We start from the raw sequence: 25,970 nt of genomic DNA, 5'->3' as shown, positions 1-25,970 counted from the left end.
TCTGGGCTATTAAAAAATCTGGAAACTAAGTGCAAATGTTTTAGATGTACAAAGAAAAGCATACTTTGATTGTATTTCATTCCTGACTTAAGTGAATTAACTTCTCTTGTTTCTGAAAGGATTCTATAATAAAACAAGCTTCTTAAATTGAAAGAAATGCATAACTGTCTTCCTTCAAACAAAGAAAAATTCCTTTAAAACTATATTAGATTCTTTTTCATTTGGACCTTAGTAGAATCCCATCATTTATGAATCCTTTGAAAAACCAATGTGACTAACATTTGGGACTTCATCAGATTACACTGGGAAGTGTTCAGAAGTGTTCGGAAGAAGAGAGTTCAGTTTAACTACATTCTGTAATAAAAAAGGAGTCTTTCCCTACCTTGGGATCACACTGTTTAGTGCACTCAGTTGTCTTGCATATTTTTCAATGAAGAGGTTTCCACACTGCAGACATTTGGCCCCGCCCAACATCCCTTTCACTGCTTTTTGATACTTCAACTCCCACAATTCCCAAAAGCAGAGAGGGAGAGGGAGAAAAAAGGAATGGGAGGGAATCCCATTTGGAATGGCAGAAGCAGAGGCTCAGCTGATGTTTGGACTACAACTCCAACAATTCCCAAAAGCAGAAAGGAAGAAACGGGGTGGGAGGGAATCCCATTTGGAATGGCAACAACACTGGCCCTCCCAACAGAGGACACAGACAAATCATGGAAGGCAGGAAAAAGGTATCCTAAAAGGCTTTTTTTTTTTTTTTTGCTAAGTAGAAGCGTTACCAAACTCCTCCCCCAATTTCTCCTCACACAAATTGGGAAATTCTAACCTGAGAGCAATGGGGGCTATTTCATTCAAAATTTGGCAAAACATCTGGAGTTTTGAGAAAAATCCATTTTCTCACCTCTTCCTGATGCATTGGGGAAAAATACTGCCCGCAACGTTTAAAAGGCTCAAAAACTGCACTTTAACCTAAACGAATGTAGTGGACCCACAGAATGCCAGATTTTAAGTGTAGAACTCATTGGAATTTAAGTTATGTGATGAAGTGGCCAGTCTCTTTTGTATGTTGAATTCGATACCCTTTTGGAAAGTTTTTAGAGAATGTTTGATGTCTGAAACTTTGAACCTGTTAGTTGTTAAAAGTCATCTGAAAGACTTGAAAACACACACACATTTTAGTCACATTGTGTCATTTGTTTTTGTTGTTGTTGTTTGCCTTCAAGTTGTTTCTGACTTATGGCTTCCTAGTACTGTACTTGGATGGGAAACTGCTAATCATCAATATGGCATGTACGTTATATTTCAGAGGAAGGAACTGGCAAAATCACCTGTGAGTAGTCCTTGCTAAGAAAACACTACACAATTCATCGGATCACCATAAGCTGTTTGCTGACTTGGAGGTGTGTGGCACACATACACACACACAATCACACAGATGAAATCTATCATAGAGTTTTCTTGGTAAAATTTGTTCTGACAAAGTTTGCCTTCTTCTGAGGTTGAGAATGTGTGATTTGCTCAAAGTCATCAAGTGGGTTTCCATTGCTGAGTGGGGATTTGAGCCCTGGTCTTACAGGGTCCTAGCCCACCACCACTCAAATCATTAAACCACCCATCTTCTCCTGTACCATTTAGTCTGGAAAAAAGAAAGCCACTACCACTAATTATTTTTAAAAGCATATCGTCAACCACATATGCATTCAAGCATTGATTGTTTCAAGCAGAATCTCAGTGGGATGTGTACTTGAATATTTGTTGTAATGTGCTTTGAACAGCATATTAAGATGCAGATATAATGTAATTATTGACTTTACCAGGCAATACTTCACAGACTTCCTGTACTGCAATGGGAGTTTCATTGCTAGCTGTCTTATAAAAAGGCTCAAAGATCTATAGCTCAAGTAAAATATTCAGGAAATTTGATTCTCAAATAAGACCAGACATTAGGGGTGTACAAATCTTCATTTTTAAATTGTAAGTCATATGTCATTGTAATTTTTGTATATGTGAACAGATATTAAGAAATTGGGGGGGGGGGGGGTTCAACACAAAAATATAAGAATCAAAATTCACCCAGTTCTTTTTCATTTGAATTCTGACGTCACTTTTATTTTCACTGCAAGAGAGATAAAGCAGAAAAGGCTGCCATTCCTCTTTAAATGAAGAAGAGATGGGCTGCCTCTCACCATGAGGAAAGGAAAGCAGCAGGGTGGGATGCGCTGAGTGAGCTGGGAAAGAGGCTGAGAGAGCACAGAATTCTGGGAAATGTAGTTTGGGAAGGCAAGGAGCCCTATGGCAGAGAATTCAAAAGGCCCTGTCCTAAACTACATTTCCCAAAGTTCTGCTCAACGTCAGAAAGCCCCAGTGAAGATAGGGGGGAGCTATTTCCCCTCTGTAGCCAGCCAGCCACACAGTTTACAATTCTGTAAAGAGGACTGACTGATACTTCAATACTAGTAAATAAATCTGCGTTGGGCTGGAAAGAAATCCCTAAACTGAAGTTCTACTGGTTAAAAACATTCAATGAGATAGCTATTGTATCTTTTTTAAATAAAACTATTTTGTCAAAACTTTTTAAAATTCCCAGAAATCAGTAGATATATGGATATTTCAGAAACCTGGAAGGATTGATCCCCTGTGGCTTGTGCCAATGTACAGAAAATTCAAGGAGATAGCTCTTGTAGATTTTTTAAAATGTTGTTTGTAAACACTTTGAAAATTCCACAATAATCAATGGATGAGTGAAATGTTCTGAAACTTGATGGGCTAACAGTGATAAATGTGTTCTATAATCATAGCAAGTTTCATTCCAATAGCTCTAACAATGAGGGAGAAGGGAGACCCTGAAATTTCCCTATTGACACAATTACTTAAGGAAAAGTAACAAAAAAATAGTTAACTTGTTATAGTTACTATACGGACTCCATATCGTAAACACTTTTAAAATGATTTTCCCCACCCCCTAATTTTGTAATGAGTATTGAAACATTTTTCATTGATTGCACAGGCCTACCAGACCTCACAAAAATATGTGAAAAAAATGAGTTGAAAAGGAGCAATAAAGCTTGATCCCATAAGCCTTGCTTCGCAGGTAAGTTCAGTTTAACACTACATAAGACAAACAATAGAGATATCTGGGTGAACAGCTTACCAATTTCAGCTGGAAGATCTGTGATCTGGTTACTGGATAACTCTAGTATTCTCAGTTCCTGAAATAAGGCAATGTAGGCTGGAATGGTTGAGATCATAGTATTGTTTATATGCCATTCTTGTAGATGTGTTTGCTCTTTCAGGGAATCTGGGAATTCCTAGGCAGAGAAGATTTCAGAGGGTAAGGTCTTCTTTTTTAAAAAAAAAATAACAATGGTCTTTATTTAGAAAATTGTTGGGATGTTTAGATATAGGCCAAGGTTATCCAAAATGCAAAGAATCTATGTTTCATTATCCAATTCACACCTGCCCAAAGGTTGTAGAAAGTTTGTGATAAAGATTTCTCCAATATTTTTTACAATATTTTCTGTTCCTGGACAAAAGGCACTATGATTTTTCCTAAGGTTTTTTTCTTCTTTTTCTTCTTCTTTTAAGAAAAAGGTAGTTTGCTGAGGTGGTTCTATGGTCTGAAGAATAAATCTTCTTTTTTAAAAAAAACATTTTTCGAGTTATAGAGTGATAACTGGTCTTTCATCAATGCACTATAGTACTCTAAATTTTTATTAAAAATGAAAACAAAAGAAGGGAACATACTGGAATTTGATGAAACTTCCCTGAAGATGGAAATGAAGTCTTGCAGCTTCTTGCAGAAAATGCCTCCAGATAATCTGGGACAACAGAAAGGATGTTTGTTTTCTTTGCTAACAAAAAATAGAACCACCACCAACAAATACAACTTTGTAACACATTTGTCCCATCTGAAAGAGCTGTGTGATTTTACCCATAGCCAAAAAGCTGTTGATAAAATTGCTACAGATCCCAAAGACAGCACACAACAAAATGTTACCTAACTACATCCCAATCCTGTTTTGGACCCCTCAAATTGCTTTTAAGTGAAAGTAATATTACTTTCGGTGTGGCTCCGTGGCTAAACTATCACAGAATCAGCATATGCCGCCACCTCAGCAACTCAGGAGGCGTCCTGTGTTGCACTAGCAACAAGGGGGGGGGGGGAGTCGAGTGATTGACACTTCCCTCTGTGGGATGGGGTTATTGGTGAGTCAGGTGATGCGAGACATGGGCCAATGTGTTCTCCATACAACCCGACAGGCACTGCCGGATTCACCATGATCCATGGCAATTCCAACAGTCTGTATGATAAGGTCGTAAATAGAGTGTCCCAAGGCAAGAGCTTAATCTGGGAGAACATAAAAGAAGTACTGACCCCCCCCCCCTCTATTCTCTCTGTCATGGCTCTACTTCTGGCCTTTTTAAATGATGGTGTGGGGAAATAACAGTGATGGTGGCCAGGGCCAGTTGGCCCTAAAGTTATATTGGTGTTTTTCCCTATACAAAGAGTGACCCTTAACTTATGCATGGGTCATATCAACATCCATAATTTTGGTCCTGACACCTGCCTTTTCTTATACCTGAGTTTATACAATAATGAAATATTTTTAAAGGAGTAAATGAAGAAAGGAAGGTAAACAGAATGCAGTTTGTGGTACATTCTAGGAAGCTGGTGTGATGATGGTTCTGCTGTCTTAAAAGATTAACTGAAATACCTTTACATGAAAGTTAACATATCCTTCTAGAAGGTACTAAAATAAGTTTTATACTGTTAAAAAAAAACAATAAATGGGGAATAGAAAAAGCAGAAAAATACCAATATGTAAAGGACACTGGAAAACCTATTATAAATGGCTTTTCAGAATGATGCTTACTGCCAAATATATGCTTTCCCTGAGCCCAAGCTTATGTGGCATTTTAGTATTTGGTTTATAAATGAAAGGAAGTGAAATTTACACAGACTTCCTTTTGTCTCTGCTCTCCTGTTCCCTCGTATTATTCAGTAATCTTCGATCACTACATAGATGCCAGCAGGAAGCTGATAAATTACTCCACAAAGAGAAGCCCAGTCTTCATCTTTAATGAAAAGACAATATGGAAACCCACTATATTTCCAGTAGCATTTGGAAGCAAGCTCTACTGGGTAGTTCTTGTTGCTGTACATATATAATGTGTGGTCTCTATTGTCATAGGAGAAACCATTCCCTAATGTAATTTTTGTTGATGTTGGGTGTCTTCAATTCATTTCTGACTCATGGCAACCCTAAGAAGAACCTATCATGCAGCAAGATTTGTTTGGAGGGCATGGACCTTTATCTTCCTTCGAAGCCGAGAGTGTGTCTTGCCCAAGGTCATCCAATGGGTTTCCATTGCTAAGCAGGAATTCAAATCTCCAGAGTCATAGTCTAATGCTCCAATATACCATATTGGCTCTTTCCTGATGTGGGCAGCACCCAAAGTTAAGTTTGCCAATCTCCAAAAGAAGGATATAGGCATAAGTATTAGGCTTGTGTAATTCAGCTGGAGGGCAATCTTTTTTAGGCATCCAATTTTCACTGCGTACCCAGATCCATTTTCCAGAGCCTCCCTAAAATTGGCTAATAGAAACATCTGTTTTCAGCTAGGCAACCAAAAGATCCAGGAAGATCTGGCCAATTGGTGGCAATGGCGAACTTATAAGGCTCCCCTTTCAATTCCTGGGGTCTTTCATTTCTTTCTTTCAAGGGAGTCTGGGTTTGAGCAATGGGGTTAAGGAGGCATGTACTGCATACTCTCAAATAGAAAGGAAGAAGCTGTGCCCGGCAGTCATGTTGGCTGTTTTGGCCAAAAAAAAACAAGGTGGCTGAGCCTTTACTGTTATGGCCAGCCAAACAAGCCGGATTGGCCAAAGGAAACTAACTAAACTGAATATGTGCACAAGCCTAATATGTATAAACTTATTTGATTTCTTAGATAGTCTTCATGAGAAGTGATTTAAAACAGTCATAACAGTTATCCTACACAAATGTTAAAGATGAAACCCAAAATCCAGTGTCATCATTGTAACTCCAATATCTGAGCTATGTCATCATAGTTATATTGGACAATGATTCCTCACTTATCTACCTTCAAAGCCTGGCAGTGTTCTGACCGAAGCTTTCCAAGGCTCTCGAGATCAGTGAGTTAGGAAATGATGTTAGCAGTATGCTTCCACTTATGACTTGCCTTGAGAACAAGCAGATGGAGAGAATCCTTGGTGTTCCTATCTGAACTGCTTGTTCTGAGGCATCCCACAATTGGAAGTATGCTGTGGATGTCACTTCTCATTGCCCTGGTTAACAGCATCCTGGAAACATTTTACTTTTGGCACTGCCACATTATGCAGAATCCTGTAGTTCATTACCATAAATTTGAGTCTCCGGTAGTTATGATATCACAAGTCCAGCTCATGATATTGTAATTCCCTCAGAGAATATCAGTCGAAGAGTACTGCATACACCAGATACAGTTACAACAGTATCTTTCTACAATAGCTGTCATGACTCTATCCTATAGTGTCCTGGAATGTGTCGTTTATAAATTAGACTTCTCTGCTAGGGAGTTCTAGTGCACCGTTCCACCTATAGCAGAGAATTCTAAATGCTTCACCAGCCTACAAATTCCAGACACAGTATGAAACTGCTATAACTGTGATGAATATGGTGATGCATATAGAAAAACAATACAAATAATATAAAACAACATATTATCCCAAGAGGAACACATTGTCAGATACAATGAACTAGCATCATGCCAATATTTAAACACTGGCTAATTCCATCCCATCAAATACCTGGCAGTGGAAGGACCATCTTAACTTGGTGTCAGAGAATAATACTGGGGACAGGTGGGTCCTGCTGGAAAGAACACTCCCTTAAGCAAAGCACAACAACCAAAAAGGTTGAGAAGCCTAGGTAAACATCAGTGTTGTAAGCCACCTTGGGTCTGCTTGTAGAGAAAGGCGAGGTACAAGTATCTTAAGTAAATGTATAAAAAATAAATAAGTGGGCATCAGATGCTGATGCCTGTTATTTTAGCAGCATGGATGCTGCTGTAATATGATTCCTTCCCATGCTTCTTAGCTGTGTTTGATGTTTATATACAGTACTGATAGAAGTGCCAATCATATTGTGGAAAGAAGCCATGGCATGAACTTAGCAACATTGGAAGAAACCATAGACAATAGTCACAATGTTGCTAAAGGTAACATGAGAAAGTCTATGTATCATCTTTTATCATGGGGCAGGGTCTCCTGAACAGACTATTAAAATACATTCCCAAGCCCAAGAGAATTTGGATTGCATCAGTTCAAGCCATGTCACATCAGCAGCAAGATGGACAGAAAAATGTGAACATGAAGTTGTCTGAAGTTTATCCTTTCTGTTTTGGTTTCTGAAAGCTTTCAGACACACACTTGCTATTTACAGCAAAAAAAAGTGTTGTATCCAATGCAGTTATGAGCTGTTAGGGAATCGGTGGGCAATACATCTCTTTCCCCATGTTACTGGACTAGAGCTACCATCATCCTTCACTACTGACGATGCCGGCTACGTGCAGCTCAGATTGCAGTCCAACATCATCCCTAGAGCCACAGGTTGCCCAACTCTATACTATGAACATAAAACAACTAACCAAAAGAACTGAGGTGTACTAAGCCTGCTTTCAGTTGACACATCTAATACTGAAATGTGATGAATGAGTCATAATGTGAAAAAGTCTCATAATTGCCCAAATGTTGAACCCATTCAATTGCTGTACTTACTGTCCACTGTTCCCCTGATAGTTGAAAAACAAACTTGTTTCTTTTTTTCTCTGTCTCATTCAACAAGGCAATCTTTGTCGCAAGTGGTGAGTTCTTTTCAAGCTTATCCAAAATTCTGTTAGCATCTATAAAACCGTTATTCAGATATGCAGCTTGTGGAATGCCTTTTCTTCTGCATTCTAGCATAACGTCCCATTCTTGCCTTATCCTGAAACAGGACAAATGAAAACATTTTTCTTCTTTCTACCTCTCCTCAACAAAAATACTTGTAGTTACATCATTCATCACTTTCCCCTTTATATGCAGAACTATTTAATAACACATCAAGAAGTTGTGGCTATCTATGAAACACTGTCGCATTTTTAAAAATATCATAGTAATATATGGAACAGTTGGTTTTTTGGCCATTTTTCCTGGATCAGTATCTGGTGTGTTCGAGACACCAGAACACCTCCATGCCGTGAGTTCCATAGCCAAGGTCAAGTCAATGAAAACATCAGAAGGCCCTGCAAGGAAGAGAACCTGATAACAGAAACCGGCTCGGACAGGAAGGCCTAGAGGCTGGATGGAAGAACTTTCAGGAATGGAGGGAGTGGAGTTTGGGGATTGAAACTGAGAATTTGCCTGTGTTTTCTTTTATTCGTAACTAACTTAGTTGTATAATAATAACCAAGCACTAAAGAAATTTCCAAGCTTTCCTTGTGAGTTGAATGTAATTGCTACCAAGTTTCTGCCATCATCACAACCATAGACAAAGTATCCATTAGGTCAGTGGTTCTCAACCTGTGGGTCTCCAGATGTTTTGGCCTTCAACTCCCAGAAATCCTAACAGCTGGTAAACTGGCTGGGATTTCTGGGAGTTGTAGGCCAAAACATCTGGGTACCCCAGGTTGAGAACCACTGCATTAGATGGATATTGATAAGTCTTTTTTAATGACAGCTTCTCAAATCCCCCAAACAATATGGAATTAGCCACCATTTTAATTGAAGGGCCTGGAAATTGTAGTCCAAAAAGTAACTTTTCTACAGAAAGGAAACAAACTCATTGTGACTTGTCCAAGGTCACCCAGTGGGTTTTCCATAACTGAGCAGGAAACTGAACTTTGATCTCCAGAGACAGAGACCAACACTCAAACTCCTACATCATGTTGGCTCACATGTTTATTGGCTTCAATCCAGGTGATAATACTTTTTGTTCCTTTTTTACAATTGCTTGGTTTCCCTGAAATCATAATGTGTCAGTATGCATTAGATCCTTTCTATGAAAAAGAGGGAAACCTTCCCTCTTGTTTTCTCTTTTCCTAGAACAGTCATCTACCACTGTATGGATGGTAGCAATATAAGATGAGAAATTATTTATGCATACACTTCAGCTAACCATAAGATATTAGGATCAACAGATTGGAAAGTGTTACTGAAAGAGGAAGGGGGATAATTCTGCCTACTGACAGATCTCTTCTTTAGAACCTACCACTTCTATTCAAAAGAAGAGCTATTGCCACCAATCAAGATGAACCTCCTCACCCATACCATGTGCTGTCCTGAAGACAAGGGATTCCAAGAACTATAACTGGAGATCTTACAGGGCATTCTAGAAATGTTTTTGAAGGTGCTTTGGGTTTTCTAATCCAAAACCCAGATTTACAGAATTTTAATGAAAATCTTCTCATCCTTCACATTGGGAAGAATTAAACAAGAAATTCCCTTTAAAAAGAACCGACACAGCCAAATGCATAAATATGAGAAGGAATTAATCAGAATGGGGGGAAAGGGATATATTACCCATTTAAGCAGAGTTTCAGATTTTGGAATATATAACAAGTTCTTTGCAGAGAGAATGATCTCAAAAGAATCAGCTTGGCCTCTGATTAGATGCACCAAGGAAACCATAGACAATGAACAATTTCTCACTTTTGTAAGAATTTCAGTTCCATAAAAGCTGACTCCTTTATTAAAGGTCCTCCTTTTAGCTTGCCATTAGCTAGTTATGGAAAGCAGGAGTTAATATTCTGAGCATGCCACTCAGTGCCTGTTTAGATCACTAACTGGCCTAAATATTATGTTTTCATTTTTAGGCATAGTTATGGAAAGCATGAGTTACGAGTATTCTGAGCATGCCTGTTTGGATCACTAAGTGGCCTAAATATTATGTTTTCATTTTTAGGCATATCTCTAATTCTCATAGAAACTAAGGTAAAGGTCAAAATGCATGGACTATTCTCTCAAAGCCTTTTACAAGAAATACTACTGTCTTTCATGACCTCATCAGATGGGACTTTTTTAGCATCCTAGGATGCTTCCCTGCAACTCCAGTGATGGGGTGGGCACACTGCCAGTGGAGGCCCCACCCATAACTGGAGTGGAAGCATCATATCTCACTGTTTCAGTTACTTTTAAAATGCCCCATTTTCTCTCTCCTCTTTCCATTTCCCTCCTTCATCCTTACCTTACTTCAGTTGGTTCAAACTTATTTTCACTCAACTCAGCAAACTCAGGAATAAATAAATCGCTGCAGCCTCTCCTATTCTCTTCCACATTAATAATCTTAGCTCTTTTTTCATACATATGAATGTCAGAAATTTGAGGTTTTTCAAAGTTCCGCAGATATAGAGGGTCGCCTGGCAAACTTCGCTAACCATTGATGTTTCAAGATAGAAATCAGGAATTTCCCCAGATGGAAAGCAAAATACAGGGGTGTTTATTCAATCTGCACAGAAGGGGCACTTATACAGCAAGAGCTATTCAAAGGGCACAAGCACAAAGCAAAATCATAAAGCAAGCATTTTTATACACAAGAGTTCTCATATGTTAACATTGCTATGTTTTGAACCTTCTTCCCTTCCCCCGTCAGGCCAGCCCAAGAAGCCAGTCGGCATTTTCCAAGCCTCTGACTGGTTGAAAGGCAGGCCTTAGCCAGTGCTTGCCCTGATTGGTGGAGGTGGCAATGACATGATCTGGGATCTCCTCCCAGCTGGGCAGAGAGACCCTGGGGCTTCCAATGAGCCAGTGGAGGTGGTCCTGGGGCGTGGAGAGATCTACAGGGGCTGTGTCAACCCCTGGGTGGGCATCAATGGAATGCTAAAGACAAGGAAATTCCAAAGAAGATGATCAATAGCTGTAAAGACAACGAGCGCTGTACCTCCAGACATCTTCCTATGCTAGGAAGACAAAGAAAGGGTCCCAGAAATGTCTATTGGTGATGGGAGTGCAATCAACGTTTCTTCCTAAGCTTTTGTCCCATGGATAGCCGAGATCCCCAAAAGGGAAATTTTGGGTGGCAAGCAGATGACCTCCCACTGGTATGTAGGAAACTTATTTGTTCCACAGATTATGGACACTTCCATAAATATATTAAACCTGCTTTGGAGAGGGTTTAAGAAGCCCACTCTGAAGCGGGTTTAAGTTCCCACACTCTGGGAAAACAAAGAGGTTTTCCCATGAGTTGTTCCCTCCTAAAAGCTTTAAAATAAAATAAAAACTTACTGGGCTGCCATTAGGCCTCTCTAGAAGCTTCCTGACATGTACCAATGTTGCACCAGGAAGTGAAGGGGGCCAGGATCTATTTGCCTCCCACCCCCATCTCCTGGTAAGTTTTTATTTTATTTTAAAGCTTTTAGGGGGAGATTTGGGGAGGAGGTGGGTTCCTTCTTCACATTCACTTCATTTCCTTGCATAGAATGCCACTTTACTAGCTACAAACTGTTAACAGGTCATACAGCTGGGCCACTAGTATAGCAACCAGGGATCTTTTCTGTTCTTTGACACACCGTTTTGGCACTAAAGAAATGTTACATAGTCGTAATACAGTTTTAAATAGTCATAAAGCCAAAGGTCACCTACTCAATGCCTCTTGTTGAGAGTGATTTTGCTGGTGGAGTTTCTAATGTAAACAGGAAAAGATCACCAGCACAGCAGGGAATTCATATGAGCAAGACCATGGCTATTTGGAGAGGTCATGCAGGCATTAGTGTGAAAAGCAACAAAATGTCACCCTAATATTACCAAATACAAATAGGCCCAAGAGAATCATGCATTGCAAGTTCTTATAAGCCTTCAGTAAGCCAGTGCTGCTAATGAGATGCAAACACTTTTGAAGAGATGCAAAAGAGGAAAAGTAGCTAGGAGGTGAAATACACACAGAAACTTTTAACATATGGTGAGACAGTGTCAAGACCCAGGCTGCAGAGCACCAATAACCATACACAGAGGCCAGAATCTATCTAATATCTTTATTGAAGGAGTATATAAAGTTAATAAAAACAAGTGTAGAAAATAGTCCAGAATTAGACCTTTCAGGAAAGGTCAAAATTAGTCCAAAGAAACAATGTCCAATATGAAATATTAAGGTCCAAAGTTGTAATCCAATAACCGAAACACTCACTTTGCCAGGCAAAGTGAGGGGAGATGACAAGGTCCTTTAGTCCATGAACTTGAGCGAGGCTATGGAGTAACTTGAAACAAGGCTTGGTACAAGGCAGCAAAGGAACGAGAAGCAAGGACAAGATCCATGGAATTACTTGGCAAAATCCGGGAAACAAGGCAAGGCTGAGTCCTGGAAAAACAAGGCTAAGTCCTAGGAAACAAGGCAAGATCCGTGGAGGTAAACAAGGCTGAAAACGGGAACGAAGGCTTGGAAACAGGAGCGCGCTGTCCACACACAACTTACTCCCGTAGCTGACGAATTGACTCCGCAAGGACCCTTTGTGGGCAAAACACCTAAATAGGGTCTAGTTTTCCCACCAAAGAGCAGTTCTCTGGGGAACCAGAAACGAAAGCTAATCTCTGAGTCCAGATGCATGACTCCTTAAAGTTTCCCATGGAAAGCAGGCTTAATCAGCTGAATACTTAGCAGCTATCCTAGCACTCCTGCGAGACGCTGCTTGAACTCCCCTCTGTTGTTTACAAAACTCGTGGCGAGAAAACACAGGAGATTTAGGCTCAGGGCTTGTTTGACAGACTTCTGGAAGACAAATCTCTTGCAGGTGCAAGGTTCCCAAATCTGGCTGGGAAAGTTCCAAATCTGACTGAGACGGTGAAAAACCCAAGTTTTCCTCTTCATCTGGCACTACAGTGCTAGGAATGGGACTACATGGCCCATGACTCATCACAGACAGATAGTGAAAGAAGTAAAACCAGAAAGAAGTCCATACAAAATCAAGCTCAAAACATTAGGTTTAAATATTAATTTGAAAATGATAAGGATTAAAATGGGGAAATAATTAACTACCGCTAATACTAATAATATTGGGAATGGTCACCAAGAAGACACTTTCTTCAGCTGCCCCTAGATTATGGAATGACCTGCCGGAAGAGATTTGACAGCTGAGTATGCTGTCTGAATTTAAAGTAGTATTAAAGACCAGTATTTTTTAGCAAGTCTATTCAGGTTATTTTTAAATTATGATTTTTCAATCATGTATTTTAAATTATGTACTCTTTGTTTTAATATGTGTTGATTGTATAAGTTCTTTTAAACTGCTATTTCAACTAGGTAGATTATTCAACTAGGTAACACACTGTGCCTCTGGTGGCACAGTGCGTTAAAGCGCTCAGCTGCTGAACTTGCGGACCAAAAGGTCCCAGGTTCAAATCCCGGGAGCAGAATGAGCGCCCACTGTTAGCCCCAGCTCCTGCCAACCTAGCAGTTCGAAAACATGCAAATGTGAGTAGACCAATAGGTACCACTCCGGCGGGAAGGTAACGGCGCTCCATGCAGTCATGCCGGCCACATGATCTGGAGATGTCTACGGACAACGCCGGCTCTTCGGCTTAGAAATGGAGATGAGCACCAACCCCCAGAGTCAGACACGACTAGACTTAACATCAGGGGAAACCTTTACTTTTACCTTAGATTATATGTTATGTGTTTTTAACTGATTGTATATGTTGTATTATGTAATATGTTCTTGTTCCCCAACTTAATCCATGGGGAGAGATAGATAAGAAATAACAACAATAGCTACTACTACTTCTGCTATTTAAAATAATTTAATTGGATGAGTTGTCATTATCAAATTGCTATTAAATCATTAGTTTCCAGGTAGACTGAGTTTTATCTTTACTTTTGTACTTTTTCTGAAGTTGCCTCAAAAAAAGCATTAATGTTTGCTTTAAAAAATCATAAACAGGCTGGTAATAATTTTATCCATTATTTTGTGCATGAAACAAAGTTTGCTTACTTGAACCATCAGAAAGCAAAGGTGTTACTATCTCAGCCACACATTTAGATAATTCCAGATTTTAGAGTGTTTGGATTCCAGAATTCTGCATAAGGGATATACAACTTGCAATTCAAAAACCATCTGGATAGGCCTACTCTCTCCCCTCCCCCGCTGCACAAGACCTATGTCCAAACCATGTAGGACTTTAAAGGTAACAACCAATAGTTTGTACATTGCACAGAATCTATTGGCATACTATCAGTTGAAGCTGACAGTAAGCTCTCCTGGGCTTTGCATCTACCTAGGTTGTCATTTGGAGCAATGGGTTCAGAGGTATCCCCAAGCTGTGAACACAGTCTTTTAAATTTGGTTGATCCATCCTTAACAAATATTTCAGAGTTGTCTCAATTCAGTTTCATATTGTGCACAAGCATTCATACATAGTATTGTATTCATTGATTTGAGATTTTTCCATTCTTCAGGCTTTTCTAAAGCTAGTACAGTAGAGTCTCACTTATCCAAGCTAAACGGGCTGGCAGAAGCTTGGATAAGCAAATATCTTGGATAATAAGGAGGGATTAAGGAAAAGCCTATTAAACGTCGAATTAGGTTATGATTTTACAAATTAAGCACCAAAACTTCATGTTATACAACAAATTGGACAGAAAAAGTAGTTCAATACGCAGTAATGTTATGTTGTAATTACTGTATTTACGAATTTAGCACCAAAATATCACGATATATTGAAAACATTGACTACAAAAATGGCTTGGATTATCCAGAGGCTTGGACGAGGCTTGGATAAGTGAGACTCTACTGTACTTTAAATAGCAATTGCATGTACAGTAGAGTCTCACTTATCCAACACTCGCTTATCCAATGTTCTGGATTATCCAACGCTTATCCAATATTCAAAAATATTCGTACATCTACTGATTTTAGGAAAAAATTGCACACCCCTAGTGAACACTCATAAAATGCAATTTAATGCAGTTAAACTGCATTACATGGAAGTGTAGATAGGGCCTAAACTTCTTAAAGTGATGAAGTCAAGCAGTGGGGAGATGGAAAACAACATGGAGAAAGGGACAAAAGAGATATGAGTGTATACGATTGAGAAAAATGATTAACTCAATCATCCAAGTTTCTAGTGTTGGGCAAACAACAATAAATATGCTAAAGAATTATAAAGGGGTTCATTGCAGTTCACCTCAAATACACTAGAAACCAGAATAAAATCAATAGAGGATGAAAGTTAAAAATAATTGTAATGCATTTCCTACAAAAAAGATACTCAGGTAGCAGGTGCTAACCTATCAGGTTTAAAGAGATTGGCATTCCCAAACGGTATATGGTAGCTTCTGGGCTAAGCAAAAAAAAAAAAATCCCAATCTTCTCCAAATTTGCTTTTTCTCCATCCCTTTCCATTCTTCTTGAATTGTTTCTCAATCCCAACTCTGTTCTTCTGATGGATTAAACTGCTTAAGAGAGCAATGTAATGCATGACCTTAATTCCTAATCCTTTTCCATACATCTTCCTATCTTATTGCTCCCCAGATTTTGACCCAGAAAAAGCCATCCATCCTTCCTATAAAAAAAGATATTGCTGAGGATGATCATCATCATTATTACTTAATGTACTGCTGTCCCAACACAGAATCCTTTTATACTCTTTTTCTCATGGTTTTTCTGCAGTTCTCTTCATTTCCAATTTTGTATTAATATGTGCTTGATTGTACAATTATTCCTCATAAAATAGGTTTTTGTAGCTTAATGCAAAGATTCAGCCAACTAGAAGCTGCCTCTGTGAGTTATGCCTTGTCTTATAACATACAGTTTCCACTCTACCATATTTAACACTGAAAATACTGAAGTTAGCAAGTTTTATGCTGCAATGCCTTCTGGCAAAGTTTGATTTATCCAGCTCAGAAACAAATGCAAGTCTTCAGTGCACGCCTTAATATACACAGCTGAGTGATGAACTGCTCAAGGAGGATGTGAAATACAACAAATCCAATGCAAGTATTAAAACATTTGGATTTTTCAGTTGGGCAACAAGGCAGAAAAGTAGGACTAGCCTTTAGACACATCCATATGTGTAAAGGTTTACTCAAAACATTTTATCTAAAGGAAGAATAAGTGAGATATTCATGATGTGTAGGTTCGTCCTGTAACCTTATGCACCAGCCATGTCACCTTTCAACCACACATCTAAGGACCAAGTGGAGGGCCTTATACACATAGACTATGATAATACCTTATTATCTACAAATTACACTCTAAACCATAGCTCAGATGTTTTCACAAGTTCTTAGAGTTAGCACTACGGTTTCTTGACATTAGAAAAGAATATCATGGTTATTAATCTTCATATACTGCCATGTATGACATTATTACCACAACCTTTATATACATACAGTTGAAAACGGTTGAAGAAGACAGGGGATTAGATATGTTTTATTCTTTATGGTCTTGGTGAGAGAGTCAAAATTAATTTTAGCACACATGATCTTATGGTGCTGTTAAATAAGCTTGAGCATTTTGGTCAGGTCAAATGCTGTTAAAAGTATGCTTTGAGAATATTTATGTTCCTTTTCTCCTCTCTGATGAAATATAGGTATTTCTCATATCAAATGAAGAACAGGTTACTAATTGTTCCTCGGCGGTGTATCAAATACAACAGTGTATATAAGAAAACAAGTTAAAAATTATAGTTCTTGGTAATTTCTCAACAAGAATCCACAAGGAGCACTTTCACTACAATGATAGAATCTGAAGCCAAAATTCAGCTAACCACAAAGGAGTGGTGTGGGTCTGTCACACAACACCTTGCTACTATGACAACCATGTGTGAAAAAACAGACCGGGTTCGAAGGCAGCAAGCAGAGGTTTATTAGCTTTCAGGCCTGAAAGCATCTCTGATACAGAGTCTCCACTCTAAAGCAACAGGATGTACCCTTGCAATGCAGTGCAAGACATTTTATCCCCTTTGAGAGCCATTCAAAATACGTGCTCCCTCCCTGGAATAGCTGAAAATCAATCAAGTTAGGATCCAGGCCTTTGTTGGTTGGGGACTCTTGCTGACGTCAGAGATGGACAAAGTTTCCCCCATGGCTGGAAGAATGGAGAGCTGTCATTCATCCATTTAAAGTTGGAGCCACTCAGAGACTCTGTCCAGGTTGGGCTAATCATATAGTTTAAGACAATGTAAAGAGTTCATGATAGGATTATAAATTAGGTCTGGTGTACACAAAAATAGTCAGCCTCTGAGGCAATAAGGAGGCTTATGCAAACAATTCAGTGGAAAAAATATAGAGCAATAAAACTTTCATCAAGGCGCTGTTTGGGTTTGACATCTCCCACCACCTGGATATGCTCAGAAATCCAATCTGCTTTGTGTTTCTAAATAAGGTCTTTCCTGCTTACTCTGTTTGCCTGGGTGAGATTACCTCTCAGCAGGACATAGAATAAGTTTCACAAGCATGGACATACTATATTTTAAGGCTCTTTCTAGGTGCACTGGATCATACCTGTCCATGTCCTTATCCGTGCACCCTAGTCCCATTTAATATAATATGTATGTAAGAATCCTCCTCGTTTATAACAATTGGTAGATTATAACTATGAATTCAGAAAGGAAAACTCAGGGTGCATAGTTCTGGGGTTTAGGGTGAAATTCTTCATGTGTGAAGCTTTGGGATTAATCTATTGTCCAAGGACATTTCCCATTCCCCTCTCCTGGGGTTTTTGGGTTTTGCAGATGATTCATTTAATCCTTCTTGCAATGTTTGGACTCCATGCAGCTACAAAAATGAACTCTTTTGAAGAACCAGAACAGAGAGCTTTTGCAACTGCAGAACTTGTTTTAATTTAATAAAAGAATATATTTAGTAGGAATTATGTGTTTGATTCATCTTTTAGGAGGGGGGGGTCAATTTTTCAACAACATGGTTATTCAAATATGAATATAATCAACTGGGAAAATCTACTTCTTGGCACAGATAATGAAACATTAATTACTATGATGTGGTCTGTACAGAGTGTGGTCGTGCTAGTGATATGGGTCTCTGTTAATCCTTGTCCATGCTGTGACTAGCAAGAACACACCCAATTTCTTCTACACGCAGTCACACATCATCTTGTGATTCTAAAAAAAAAATGTTCTTTGCATCTGTGAGTTGTCAAGTTATCCTCCTGCAATAGTGGAGGTATTCATCCAGTTTAAGTTTTCAGGTTGAAAATGTACCCAGGCTTGGACATTCGTCAGCTCCACACATTTAAAATGGGGTGGTCAACGGAATATTCCCCATTTGGCAAACTACTTTCTGTGCCTTACATAGACATGGCATTATTGACTTTAGACATAGGGTCAGTAAAGCATTGTGGATGGATGGGAGGGGTATTTGGATTGTCCAGAAAGTCACATAGCCAGTTTTTTTCCTGAGTAAGTTGATATGGACTTCAAGATCAGATAAACTAATCATTAGTAACCATTGCAGTGGCATCACTAACCAAATAAATTGCCTTTGCTGACCCAGAAAACTAGTATCCAAATCAATTCCTGGACATTTCATTTACCATGTTCTTCTAATCCTTAGCCAAGCAGAGAAAGCTCAAATGCTGTGATTAGAATATTGATGCGCCTGATTAACTCAAGAGATGGCTCAGAAATTGGCATGCCACAAGTGTAACCAGTCAGCACATAAAAGCTTTCTGTGGAAGCCAGAGTTCATTGCTACAACTCTAGTTAGTCTGTGTTAAATGAATGGAAATGCTGCTGTCACTCTTCATGAATACTTAAACAAAGGCAGTGAGTGTTAAGTTTACAACTGAGGGTAAGTGATAATCCATGGTTATTCTGATCTAACTCATGATATTGCTCTTATATCCCTAGATGTCTGAAGTGAATCTGTGTGCATAATCAAATGCAAAGTCAGCTCTGTCATTAGATAAAATAAGACAATCCTCTCAGCAAGCATGATTTGGTTTATAGAAAGACATCTAATTCCTAACTAATATTTATTATTGTAATATTTTTATGTAAAGCTCAGAAATTCTTTTCTCAAACATTTCTAGTTGACATTAAAGTTTCAAGATTCCCAAAGTAGTTACTATTATAATAACTTTGCTTTTCCATTTCTCAAAAGTAACTAGCTACTTGTAATCTGAGGTTGGAGCTAAAATGTTAAGAATAACAGATAGTTAATCAAAACTTTGAAGTAATCTGTTAAGAACAGAACATGTTCAGGCATTTTTGAGGTTTTTTCATTAGCTGAATCTTTACATTGAGTGAAAATTCAGAAGCATTGAGCCAGAAAGAATATTTTCTTTATAAACTTTTAGACTGTTCAGTTTTGGATTATCAGACCTCACTGTATAGGGTGCAACAATCCATGGTCAGTGGAAATCATGGATCCAGAGCCTCCAGATCCAAAGGGTCCACTGTATTTTGACTAGAAGTTTGACCTCAGGGTATTCAAATTGATGAATCAAACTCTCATAATTTGTTGTCATGTGCTTTCAAGACCACTTTAGTCATGGTTTTCTTGGCAAGATTTATTCAGATATAAATTTGTACTTGCTTTCCTCTGAGGCCAAGACGGTATGATGGGCCCAAGATCATCCAATGGGTCTCCAGCTCTGTGCAGGAATTCAAACCTGATCTCTTGGAGACTTAGTCCAACATTCAAATTACTGTATCAAATAGGGGAGGAGGGATTGTTGCTGCCTTGAACACATTTCTCTATTCCTCCCTTTTTTTCCCCTCTTTCACTTGTTTAGCTTTGATAAATAAAATTACAATTGGTCCTCTGTACCTACAGGTTCTGCATACACAGATTCAACTATTAATAGTAGTAGTAGTAGTAGTAGTAGTAGTAGCTTTATTCTTATACTTCACCACCATCTCCCTGAAGGGACTCGGGACAGCATACATGTGGGACAAAAAGTCCAACAGACACAAAATCAAACAATCAATTAAAACAAAACCACCACTAAAATAAAATAGAAACATTGTAAAATACAGCAATCCATTTAAAACACAGTTGAAAATAAGAGCAGCAGCATTGAGGCTACATCAGATAATGTTCAATAAAAATCAGTGAAAACCAATGACCTATTTATACTTGAAGATAGTTCGTAGGCCCAGCTCATAGATGCTCATAGGTCCGGCAAGCAGGGCCTACGAGCCATCAAGCGTTCAATGCTTGTAGGCCCTACCTGCCAGGCCTACTAGCGTTGAGCACTCGACTGTAGGCCCAGCTCGCAGGGCTTACAATCGAGCACTGAGCACTCGTTGCTCATAGGCCTACGAGCATTGAACACTTGGTGCTCGACTGTAGGCCCTGAGAGCCAAGCTACAAGCCATCGAGTGCTCGATGCTCACAGGCCCGGCATTTAGGGCCTACAGCTGAGTGCCAGGCCCGCTCAGATGTAGGCCCTGGCTGGCAAGCCCTGGCACTTTGCTTTTTTGGGGTTTTTTACATCTTGGACAGAAAAGCTCATTCATATAGGTGCCTATTTCACAAGCAGTAGATGGAAACAGAAATGGGGCCATACAAATTGTACAAAAAGAAATGGTTAGTGATTCCATACAAATGTACAACACTAGTGGATACCAAGGACCGACTATGATTTTAAAATATTTTTAAAAATAAAATAATCACTGCTTTACTTTGAAGAGTGAGATTCATTTCTAATGCAAATAGCAAAATTAGGGGCTAGCTCCTTCCTAAATTAAAAAGCAGAAAGCTAATAGCTAATGATCATCCGTTTCCCCACTGATCATTTGTAAGGAATAGGAGAGTTTTCAGGGAAAGGTAGGGGAGATTGATTCTGTCAACTGACAGTTTTCTCTTAACAAAGTCTGAAATGTAGGTTACACTTTATGATTCATATTCTACTAATGTATTAAACATCCAAATTTTCATCATTCCTGTGGTACAGAAAAGCCCTAAGAAGGTACAGGCAGTGGATGTAAAAGTTATTAAATGCTGCCACTGATGTCTCATAGTTCCTGGCTTGTGTCCTTTACTATCACAGTTGAACCTGGATCACTACTGAAATGACATGGCTCAGAAGAGAAGCAAGCTTCTGGAAAGAAAAATGTCCCTAAGCAGCAGTAATCTGTGATGGACAAATAAAGGTTACTGCCCAAAATTTCAAACACAAAACCTTTTCTCTGAATATCAGAAGATAAATTTGCTCTTCCTGGGCCATTAAATGCTAGTGATGAACTTGCTTTCACTGAACAATCCCATTACAAGTTTATCTGTTCTTGGGTCCCATCAGATCTGTACAATATATCACATAAAATGAACCAGAAATTAGTGGATGAGAGAGATCATTTATTAATAAGTTAACTAGATTCTTGCTAACCAAGCAGTACTTTTCAACATATTTCACCCATTTTAAAAACAGTTTCATGATTTTAACAAACTCAGTTGATTCAGGTGGGTCTTTAAAAAGCCTCCTGGCCTGATGTCCTTTATACAGTATGAGCAGGACTACAATTCTCATAAACTTCTAGTTTAGCTGGAGGCAGTTTTACCATTTAATGTCTTCATCAACAAAACCAGTTGATATCTTAAAAAATTCTGTTCAGAGAACTCGATAACATTGTATGCCATGAAACTATTATCACAGGAACCATGAATCTTTTGTCCCTCAAATGTTTAGAGTCAAAATTCTCACAAACCTTAACCAATGTCTATGGCTGAGACTTCTGGTACAATATGAGCATCAGTTATCTGGAAGTCCAAAATATTCCAAAACAGTTCACATGAGTGACTGAGATAGTGACATATTTGTTTTCTGTTGGTTCAATGTACACAAACTTTGTTTCATACTCAAAGTTATTAAAAATATTGCATAAAATTATGTTCAAGCTCTGTGTGTAAAGTGCATATGAAACATAAATGAATTTTCTATTTGGACAGTTTCCATCTCCAAGATTTATACGTATAGTCAAATATAGGTATTCCAAAATAACAAAAAAAAATCCAAAAGACTTCCAGCATTTCAAATAAGGGATAATCAATCTGTAATTGAAATCCAAAATATTTGGAGAACCAAAGTTTCCCCATACTTGAGAGGGAAGAGAGTCATTCTGTGTTTATTTATTTCATCCAAAGTTCTCGTGATCAGATGATTTAAAAATTATACGACAAAGCATGCTATAACCATTTACAGAATTCTCAATTTATCAACATTTCTCTTACTTTCTAATATTTTCTTTTTAGTTGCTATCAGCCACGACGCATTCAATTATGTAGCCTTTTATTCGGCCATAAATTGCAAGCTTATGTTTACTTATATGGGACTCTGCCAACTATAGAATGAATAAAATTTGACCCCACTTTATCTGCGATGACCCAATGCTATGGAATCATGAGATTTGTAGTTTGGTGATGCATCAGCACTCTTTGACAGAGAAGGCTAAAGATCTTGAAAAATGACAACTCCCATGATTCCATAGCCTTGTGTCATGATAGTTAAACTGGAATTAAATTGGATTAATACTACAAAGTCTCACTGAAGTTACTGCCACCTGCTTCTAAGGAGACATGACTACAACAGCACTATAAAAGCATTTTATGACTTCAGCGTTTACAAATTACCTTTACTGAGCTAGCTACCTTCACATCAAGCACACCGTCCTGAAAATCTGTTTAAAATTCTAAGAAAAAAAGAAAATAGCATGGGAAGCCCTTGAGTCTCCAAATTTCCTTCATCACAGAGCTGGAAAAGCTACAGTAAAACAGTATCTAACATGATGAAGTGAATGGAACACTTTGTGAGGCAATAATAAAGGAATTCAGGCTGTTTATTTTACCAAAAGGTGGACATTCTAAAGGTTTACCAAATGCATGCATGCTTTGGGGAAAGAAAGTGGACCGAGACAACTCTTCTCTACTTTTTGTTTCATGACACTAGAGTTCAAGTAAAGGTAAAGGTTTTCCCCTGACATTAAGGCTAGTCGTGTCCGGCTCTGGGGTTGGTACTCATATCCATTTCTAGGCAAAAGAGCCAGCATTGTCCATAGACACCTCCAAGGTCATGTGGCCAGTATGACAGCATGAAGCGTCATTCCCTTTCCACTGGAGCAGTACCTATTGATCTACTCACATTTGAATGTTTTTGAACTGCTAGATCGGCAGAAGCCGGGAATAACAGCGAGAGCTCACTCTATCCCCCAGATTTGAACCACCAACCTTTTGATCAACAAGTTCAGCAGCTCAGAGGTTTAATCCGCTGCGAACCTGGGGGCTCACCAGAATTTACGATGATACAATGAATTTGGCTAATAGTAGGGTAGCCTCAAAGAGTTGCTTTTTCCTAGAATCCCAGCCAGCATGGCCACTAGCTATGTGGCTGAAGCTACTTAATTCTAGGAAGGACACACTATGGCATATGCAGCATTTCTCAACTTGGGGTCAGGAAACCAGGGGGGGGGTTGCGAAGGGGGTTCAGAAGGGTTCCCATAGACCAGTATTTTCGGTTGGTCATGGAGATTCAGTGTGGGAAGTTTGGCCCAATTTGATCATTGGTGGGATTCAAGAGGCTCTTTGATTGTAGGTGAACTATAAATCCCAGCAAGTAAAACTCCCAAATGTCAAGTTCTATTTTCCCCAAACTCCACCAGTGTTCAAATGTGAGCATATTGAGTATTCGTGCCAAGTTTGGTCCAGATCTATCATTGCTTGAGTCTACAGTGCTCTCTGGATGTAGGTGAACTACAACTCCAAAACTCAAGGTTAATGCCCACCAAACCCTTCCAGTATTTCCTGTTGATCATAGGAGTTCTGTGTGCCAAATTTGGTTCAAGTCCATCACTGGTAGAGTTCTGAATGCTCTTTGATTGCAGGTGAACTATAAATCCCAGCATCTACAACTCCCAAATGACAAAATCATCCCCCCTCCCCAACCTCACCAGCATTCAAATTTGGGCGTATTGCGGGTTTGTGCCAAACTTGGTCCAGTGAATGAAAATACATCCTGCATATCAGATACTTACATTACAATTCATAACAGTAGCAAAATGACAGTTATGAGGTAGCAATGAAAATAATTTCATGGTTGGGGGTCACCACAACATGAGGAACTGTATTAAGGGGTCACGACATTAGGAAGGTTGAGAACCACTGGCATAATGAAATGATAAGGCAATCCCTGACACCTCCAGGTTGGACAAGGAAACAACCATGCCTGGAAACCTGCACAGCCACTGTCATGAACTGTGACAGTATTAAGCTAGACAGATTAAAAGTCTGACTCCAAGCTCTAATGGATTGTATTTCTGCAAGAAGTTGTAGTATTGTTTAACTTTACATGCCAAATTAGGTCATGTTTTTGCAGATCTACAAGCAACCTTTATCCATGATGATGGTGCTGCCTCCATCAGCCGCTTTGAATCTCCTTGTGGAGAAAAAAAGTGAGGTATAAATAAATAATAATAGAGAAATAATAGTAATCAATGGAATTACTGGTAGCTAAATTGATCCAGAGGCAGTCTGTTTCTCAGCAACAGTAACTGGGGAAACAGTTTGAGAAGTCTGTTGTCTTCTTATTCTAGTGTGAAGCAGGTTTGCTTCTTTACTTATTTAATAGTCAACCTTTCCTTATCTGATATCTAGGGTGGTTAGCACTTTTTAAAACAAAAATATGGGCGTTGTCCTGAAATTATCTTAATGAAACCCTAGTTTGATCCATCACATTGCTTTATAAATGGAAATGAGGTACTTGAAAGTTTTGATATATCTTGTACCAAAATAGTAGCAGGATTTGTGTACTGTGTACATACATTATGGTCACCATTAGCTATGCTGTCTCAAGCAATAGAGAGTCTTGGGTTGTTACTGTGCAAAGTAAATTGAGTAATAAGAAATGGGTTTAGACTAGATTTTGAAGTATCTCAGCTCAAAGATTGTTAAGGGAACCACTTTTAAACTTGTACTACAAGATAAAATCAACAATCTATCAAATGCATAGGGCAATAATGTAAATCCATCCTGCAAACAAAGATTATCTAATAATTTAATGCCAATCAACTGCTGCTGATTACAACTGACCCATGGTTTGATTTTATAATTCAATCATCAGACAATTTATCAAAATAATTTCAAAATAAATAAAAATCCTTACTTCTCTAATGCGCTTTTGGCTATTCTTTCCTTTTCCTTTTTTTGACGTTCCTTGTGCTTCTTAACCCGAATCTCCCACAATCCTCTTACAGTAGAAAAGTCGAATATTATCACCTGATGCCCCATATTGCCGACATTAAGATTCTCCTGGAAGAACAATTTTGTTATGATAATTATCATGTTTTGTTTTAAATATATACTTATGCAGTTCTAAGCAACTAGCTTTAAAAAATAATGGAGTCTTGCCCCATGTTGTTGGAAAGGTAATCCAGTTTGTGTCACATTTTTAAATGCATCATTATACCTTCTTTCATTCCCTCATTTCCCAAAGCACCTGAATTAGACTAACCTCCCACAAGCATACATGCACCATAATTAATTTCTCTGCACTTGAGGACGGAAAGCTGAATTTAGGAACAGATTATATTTCAAGCAAACCCTACCATAAAGAGTAAGTTGGCCAACTGATTTTGGACATCATGAGAGATGTCTGTATTTTAAATTGTATCTTGAATAATTTCTTAGTTGTCAAAATAACTTGGCTAGTCTTGGATACTATATGAAAGAGAGGCTATAACGGACTGGTGATTGTGAAGGCCATTCCCATGTAAGACCCGAAGATGCAGGCAAAGAACATACAGTAAATGTGTTCACCATCTATTCTCATTTAAACAAACTGGGTCTTTTTCATTTTATGTGCACTTATACATCCAGAGAATCTCTTTGGAGACAAGTCCCTACTTCATGGATGATGATCATGATGATGACAATGATGATGAATGAAATGGAATGATGGTTGAGAGCAAGTTCCATAATTTCTCTTCTTCAGGATCTAAATATTTGCTCATTCCATCAAGTCTTCATGGGGAGTGAGAAATATCAAGTCACTGT

General features: G+C 38.6%; 1 protein-coding gene across 4 annotated transcripts in view; it reads right to left on the bottom strand.

The window, feature by feature from the left end:
• The window catches only part of lrrc2 (leucine rich repeat containing 2), a 77,901-nt gene that overhangs the window by 35,757 nt on the left and 16,174 nt on the right, over positions 1-25,970 (bottom strand). For 3 of the 4 annotated variants that reach the window (XM_008103195.3, XM_003216446.4, XM_016990980.2), the window contains 3 exons: positions 25,081-25,226; positions 7,778-7,985; positions 3,149-3,305 (listed from right to left, as the gene is read on the bottom strand). In XM_008103195.3, coding sequence (XP_008101402.1) covers positions 3,149-3,305; positions 7,778-7,985; positions 25,081-25,205 — 490 coding nt within the window. In that variant the 5' untranslated portion in view covers positions 25,206-25,226. The remainder of the gene's footprint in view (positions 1-3,148; positions 3,306-7,777; positions 7,986-25,080; positions 25,227-25,970) is intronic. The other variant, XM_008103196.3, reaches the window with a different exon arrangement.

Source organism: Anolis carolinensis, chromosome 2 (genome assembly GCF_035594765.1).
Source record: "Anolis carolinensis isolate JA03-04 chromosome 2, rAnoCar3.1.pri, whole genome shotgun sequence".
NCBI classification, from domain to species: Eukaryota; Metazoa; Chordata; class Lepidosauria; order Squamata; family Dactyloidae; genus Anolis; species Anolis carolinensis.
This window is presented reverse-complemented; position numbering and strand designations above follow the sequence as displayed.